Here is a 6,370-nt window from a genome sequence, read left to right on the forward strand (position 1 = left end):
AGCTAACGGTACGACATTGGAGATCTATGATGTAATACTTTGTTTTCCTTGAGCAGCTTATATATATATACGACGAACATACCTTATACTTCAGTTTTCATGGGTAGGGGTGTCTTTATTTTATCTATCTTACACCAAATTTTGAAAAGCAGAAGTTTGGCCCTAGTTCTTAATTGTGGTAGAATCTATAATAATGAAATTGATTTTCATGGTTTTTAAACTTGCCTTCAGGTATGCAAGGGCCATCACTTTCTAAGCACTTCATAAGAGTCATGAACTAGCAATAAGAGCAGAGAAAGAGAGGCAAGTAAAAGAATTCGAATGTAAAGCTTTACAAGTACAAGTAGTGATTTCTGTTATACTATTTTAAAGGTTAGCATAAGCCATTAACAATTTAACACAAGTAAAAATCCGCTAAAATCACATCCCGCCGAGAAATCTGGGGAACTAAAAACCCGCAATGAGCTGAGGAATCAGCTGCACTGCACGCCAGTAGCAACGTGTCCATCCCCTGACTCAAGCCTCACCACATCAACACTCACAACAGGAACCAGCCATCCACTTTTCATTGTATAAAAGAAACTAACTTGGCCTTAGATTCGAGACTTTCGTTCCTTCTGTCCATCGACATGGTGAACCACTAAGAGATCGAGAGCACCAGTGTCATATTTACAAAACTAGACTATGACCCATGCGTTGCACATGAGCCTCATTGTAGCTCTTTTTCTCTTCAATACATTTTTTCCTTTTTTTCTACGGCCTCCACGTGGCTAAATCAGGAAGCCCCTTTGGGCCTTCCTTATACCATGTAATAGATTTTGGCGCCCTAGATAAATTTTTGCTACCGATTCCAATGACATCCCCCGCACTTTTTAAGTGCTGACGTAGTTAAGTCTCACATTTACAAATTCTGGTGCCCTAGAAAATTTCTGCTATCAGTTAAACGACAACCTAAATACTTCCAAGTGCTGATTTAGTGAGGTAATCAAAGAACCAACTCAAACTACCAAACTGTGGAAGCAACTCCTCTAAAACATCAGCCGATATGGAGGGCTTAATGCCTACTTAAAAAACGGATCATTGATTCTTTCCTTGGCTAACGGGAAAGTTCTCTTCAGGCTGCTTCTGCCACAAATAATTTGTAGCTTCTATCCACCGTGGATGGACCAAAAACTTCTTCTCCTTCACTGCCCAGCGAGACTTTTCTGTCCCAGCATCTGTTGAAACAACATGTGTAACTGAAAGGTCAGTTTCTGTTGAGCAAGTAGCTCCTAACTGCTCTGCCATCTTCCACAGAGGATGACTCTCTGCTGGGAAATTTGTCGGGAAAACATGGCTGAAAACAATTTTACACCCTTTGAGCACTTCCTCCTGAACTGTTTTCAACACCTGTAGAGCAAAAGAGGAAAGGCTCAAGTTGAACTAAATCAAATGATGCAGATCCTCCAAAATTAAAATAATATTCAATCAATAAAAAGTTTGGTGGCTGGAAAAGAACCTAATTGTGAAATTTTAAAAATTAAAAAATGCAAACATGCATATTTTGAATCTCAAGGCCATGACAAAAAGTATACCTGCCTGACGTCTCTGCTAGCAAGATTGCAATCAAGTTCCTGCAAGAAGTTTCTTATCAATAAAATCAAGCAAAACTTACAACACAACATAACTTATAAAAAATAACATCTATAAGTAATAATACGTACATCAAAGAACATGTGGTGGATTTGCCTAAGTGCTTTAAGAACCGAAGCAAGTGCTCCATCAGGCTCACTTTCGTCACTCTTCAACTGAGAAAGTGACTTGCATTTGTAGCCAAATTGATGACAACTTGAAGCAAAGTAATGATATCTTTCCATCAGTATCAAATTGTCTTTGTGCTTCATCCATGCCTAAAATAAAAAAAGACAGCAACAACAGAAAATTAGAAAATTATCCAATCTTTTTGGTGTTTTATCAAAGTTCCTCCATCAATACCATTCTCCCCCTCCCCCAATTCTACTTTAGTTATCTAGGACAAATATTAACTCTCACTGACCAAATTATTGTCAACTTTATATATAAACCTATTTTTAATTCATGTACATTTTTGTTACAAAAAAAGAGGGAAAATTAACATATTAAACATTCTGGGAAAATTCATGCATAACGATTAATTACTAACTGAAATGCACTTACAACTTATAAGTAGATATCAATGGTAGCTTCTTAAAGATACACTTACATTTTCTGTATCATCAAGGATCACAACAGCACTCTCTTGCCCTAGTACTACATCAAGACCCTTTTGGTGTTTCTGGGTGCCATCATCTCTTGAAATCACTCTATCACTGAAGTACTCTCTTCTGGGGTCAAGCAGTTTAGCCATTTCTAATGCATAGGGTCTATCACCCATTGTGTAAATATACATCTCAAACATTTCACTTGCTTCTTTGAGAAATGTACGGACAAAGGGCCTCAATTTGGTCATCATATGCATAAAGTCCAACATGAAGAGGCTGCCTCTTGAAACATCTGTCCATAGAAGACCAGAGTGCACAAAGAGTGTAAATCCACTACACTAGCCAGATGACATGATATAAAGGAAGAAGAAAGGAAGAAGAAAGGCAAAGTATGAGCACCAACTAGTACACATCAAAAAATTGAAACTCATTAGGGATTTCAAGCAACACATATGATAAGGAAGTAAACACAAACTGGCTAGCTTAACTTTATTAAACTGTTGGTTTCTTCTAATTCATGTTTCTTGTTAATATCCTGAGAATTACAATAATTTAAATTCAGGATACTTTGTCCTCAGAAAGCATCACATTTAATATATAGCACCAAGTTCAATTAATTCTTTAATAGTTAATTTATGTCTCTAAATTTGATTTTAAAACCATAACTTCAATGTTATCTTTTGGCAGCAATTCATTCTCTTGGTCCAAATGTTATTTCTTATTCCAGACCATGGCATTCTCCACCAAAATATAATCCATTCCATAAAACTTTCCAACAAAAAATTTAATGCATCCCATAAAACTGTTGCCAATAATTTAATCCCAAAAAAAGGGGTACATAAGCTTGGTCCAAGTAAAAGCACTAGGTTACATTTTCTTGTTTTAAAAATTTCACCTAACTTTGAAAATTTGAATAAAAATAATGCACCATATACAAACAAAAAAATGTCAGTAAAAACATACCCAAATATTTTTTCCATTCATAGGCTCAGCTGGTTTATGTTAATACTCACCAACAAGATCTGAAGCATAGGTTGTTTGCCACATAAAATCCAACACATGCAAGCTGAAATAATAAAGCTAGTGGCCTAAAAAAAATGGCATCTCACACATATATATACCAAGCATTGGAATTCAAACAAAAATGCAGTACCACAGTATGGAAAGCAGAAATTAAAGAGTTTAACAAAACATACCTTGAAGGGAATCAGATTGGCCCTTCAAATATTCTTCATCAGGTGTTAGGTGCATGAGCTGAGTAGAATTAAGCAGTGTGTGATCTAAATCAAGGACTAAATAAAGCTTCTTATGACGTAACAAATTTTTCATGTCTGTGCTGCGTAATCGAACAATTTCATCGTTACCAAGCCTTAAACCCTGCATGAACAATTGCTCCCCACATCTTAGTCTAGAGATAATCAATAAAGAGCACAGCTAAATGATTCTCATTTGTATGATTGGAAACAAATGCTGTGAATGCCAGAGAAAAATTTTTGAATGACTGATCATAGCTAATCAGAAAGACATCATGCCTCAGCACATAAAATAATAAAATAAAGAAATAGTGGCAGATAGTAGATAATTCCATAAGCCGTCATTTCAAAAGTGAATACCTTATGTATATAGCCAAATGTTACACCAGATTCATCATCCAACCTTTGCCCACAAAGGATGCACATTTGTCCAAAAGAACCTGGATGTGTACATATATCCTTCTTCAAGGACAGTTCTGCATGTATAACTTGTCAAATAGCAAAAACAAATAAAAAAATAAATAAGTAAACTGAAATTAAACTTAAATGGTTGATAGATGCAAAATATGTATTTAAACCTTTTTCTCATTTTCATTTGTAACAGTAATTTCAAAGTGATATGGGATGCATATGCAACTTTATCAGTGGCCTGTGATGTCTGTAGAAAGAGATATTTATCCTTGTCCACAAGCTGTTTTCTTTTAGGCATTTCAACAGTAGTTTCTAGGAAAAAAGTGACCGTCGAAGAAAGAAAGCTTGTGCGGATGAATGCACACATTATTTAGACAGCACCATTCACAAGCAACTTCCATCAAGCTTAACAAATAAAGCGAATCGAGGTTTTAAAGCTTTGGAAGTTTTAGTACTGCAATCCATCTAAACAGACAATTCATATTTGAGCATTTACCCATAGTACACTAGATTAAAAGTAAAGTATATACTAGTTCCAGCCTATAAATTGATCTTGTGCTGTATCTCCTAGATGCCATTGAGAACTTAAGACACTTCTGACGATGTCACCAGGTAGTTAAGTGTGCTGAAGTTCAGAGAGTGAAAGGGATCAGGGTTCCAATTAAACTAGAGGGCCAGCCAATCAATTAAAGAACTTTACCTATCTTGTCCTCTATCAAACCCTGAGAGGTTGATCCCCGAGATTCTTCAAGGTCTTCCAACTTCTCAGTCTTGCACCTTTTGTTCCTGCAAGTTAATTTGAAAGAAGAACTTTAAATTAACCAGTGAATTTTATAAACAAAAAGGAATAAAGGCACCAAGTTTGATTCAAATTTCAAATGACATATTTAATAAGATGCTAAAATGATTATTACTCCTCAACTCTATCAATAACATAGCCAAAAGAACACGAAATTCATCACCATAGTAGCTCTTAAATCAATTGGAAACAAACCCAGACTCCAAAATCTCTTTTAACAATTCCTCAAGTTTATCTATGTACATTAACTGATACCTATCTAAAGAGGATTCAATCAAATACCATATTACAAATTTATAGGAACTAAACCAAGGAAAGGCATATGCTACTTGTATCCCTAGAAAACCTCGTGGGTCTTAAAATTATCACACTTTTCATGTAATAAAAGAAAATAAATGAATTTTTTTGAAAAACATACTAAATAAAATAGTAAGACTTTCCCAATGAACATTAAAAAACAAAAAAGAATACATCACTTTTCCTTTTTTTTTATAGAAACTATAATAAATAAAGTTTAATCTTCCTAGCAAAGTACCTTTGACTATCAAGGTCATCATCATCATCATGATCATCATTATTATCATTATTATTATCACCATCAGCTTCTACATCTTCTTCGTCTGGTGATGAACCAGAAGAACCGACTTCCAGCTCAGCATCAAGCAATGCGGCAAAGTCATCGCTGCTAGACGAGTGTACTGGGGAATCAGTTACGAGACTCATCTGAAAATCACAGAGGCAATTAAAAACAGTTTAATATCACACAAAGAAGAAAAATCAAAATGGCAAGAATCTATCTAATCTCTTCAAAATCACGAATGATCACCACCCATTAAAACTAAACCCATCACCTTTTGGAAGAATTAAAAACACCCAGATTAAAATAACACAATAAATACATAATAAATCAATTCCAAATTCAATTCAGCAAAGATTCAATTACCTGCTTTAATGGATTGTTAGAGAGAGAAAGAAAAATGTCTTTCTTTTTTGGAGAGGAAGAGGTGGGTGATACGGACAGAATAGATTTCGAGGTAGTTAATACAGTTTTCGAGGTGGGTGATGGCGCCGGGAACCGAGGAAGGGAGAGGGTTGGCTGCTCGGGTTAGTGGGAGAAGAACGGGGATAGCAAAAATGACAGAAAAGAGAAACGGGGTTGGCTGTTAGGGTTAGGTTAATGTTTTATAGGAAGATCAAAACTACGTCGTTTAGACACCAAAAAAAAAAAGAAGTGGGTCGGATTCACCCAAGCCCAACTTGGATCAGCTTTAGGCTTGGCAGATTTGGGTCAAACCCAACAACAATTGAGACGTTTCTTAACCCATTGTTTTATCTTTTAAGTATTTAGTTTATTTATGTAATTTCCATCTTTTATGCATGAATTAAATTTATGAAATTACTTTAAAAAATATTTAAGGATAAAAAATAAAAAATTAATTGAATAAATTTAATAATCATTTACCAAATTATTGGGCAATCCCAATGTTATTTTCACAAGGTGGATTAATTCTAAATAATTATAAAGGCATACAATAAAAAAATAGTAATTAAAATTGAAGATAATTTGCAGCATTTTATCATTAAAATTAAGAAAATTCTAATAAGTTAATTAATAGTCATTTCATTTTAATAATTTTATTATATAAATTATGTAGTTTATGAATAATTACTTTCAATGTATTACATTT

General features: G+C 34.5%; 1 protein-coding gene across 3 annotated transcripts; it reads right to left on the reverse strand.

The window, feature by feature from the left end:
* Nucleotides 1-330: 330 nt before the first annotated feature.
* LOC18589419 (RNA polymerase II C-terminal domain phosphatase-like 4) lies at nucleotides 331-5,831 on the reverse strand. 3 transcript variants are annotated; one of them, XM_007014384.3, is made up of 9 exons: nucleotides 5,626-5,831; nucleotides 5,218-5,405; nucleotides 4,584-4,669; nucleotides 3,833-3,948; nucleotides 3,416-3,596; nucleotides 2,222-2,511; nucleotides 1,704-1,889; nucleotides 1,575-1,613; nucleotides 331-1,389 (listed from the first exon to the last, which is right to left on the reverse strand). In XM_007014384.3, exons 2-9 carry the CDS (start codon nucleotides 5,403-5,405, stop codon nucleotides 1,078-1,080), a joined length of 1,398 nt encoding a protein of 465 aa, XP_007014446.3. In that variant the 5' UTR covers nucleotides 5,626-5,831; the 3' UTR covers nucleotides 331-1,077. The 3 variants fall into 3 exon arrangements, with proteins under 3 accessions (XP_007014446.3, XP_007014445.3, XP_088666527.1); XM_007014383.3 differs by having other exon boundaries at nucleotides 3,833-3,960; XM_088810401.1 differs by having other exon boundaries at nucleotides 1,352-1,443; nucleotides 3,833-3,960.
* Nucleotides 5,832-6,370: the final 539 nt, after the last annotated feature.

The sequence above is a fragment of the Theobroma cacao genome, chromosome 9 (genome assembly GCF_053813885.1).
Source record: "Theobroma cacao isolate CCN51 chromosome 9, ASM5381388v1, whole genome shotgun sequence".
NCBI classification, from domain to species: Eukaryota; Viridiplantae; Streptophyta; class Magnoliopsida; order Malvales; family Malvaceae; genus Theobroma; species Theobroma cacao.

Excerpts from the sequence above, each read along its gene's own strand:
- LOC18589419 (XM_007014383.3), bottom strand. The coding sequence starts at position 5,405 with ATGAGTCTCGTAACTGATTCCCCAGTACACTCGTCTAGCAGCGATGAC. Across the intron at positions 1,614-1,703 it reads TCCACCACATGTTCTTTGAT|GAACTTGATTGCAATCTTGC; the intron begins GTACGTATTATT and ends AACTTCTTGCAG. Across the intron at positions 1,390-1,574 it reads CTAGCAGAGACGTCAGGCAG|GTGTTGAAAACAGTTCAGGA; the intron begins GTATACTTTTTG and ends TTTGCTCTACAG.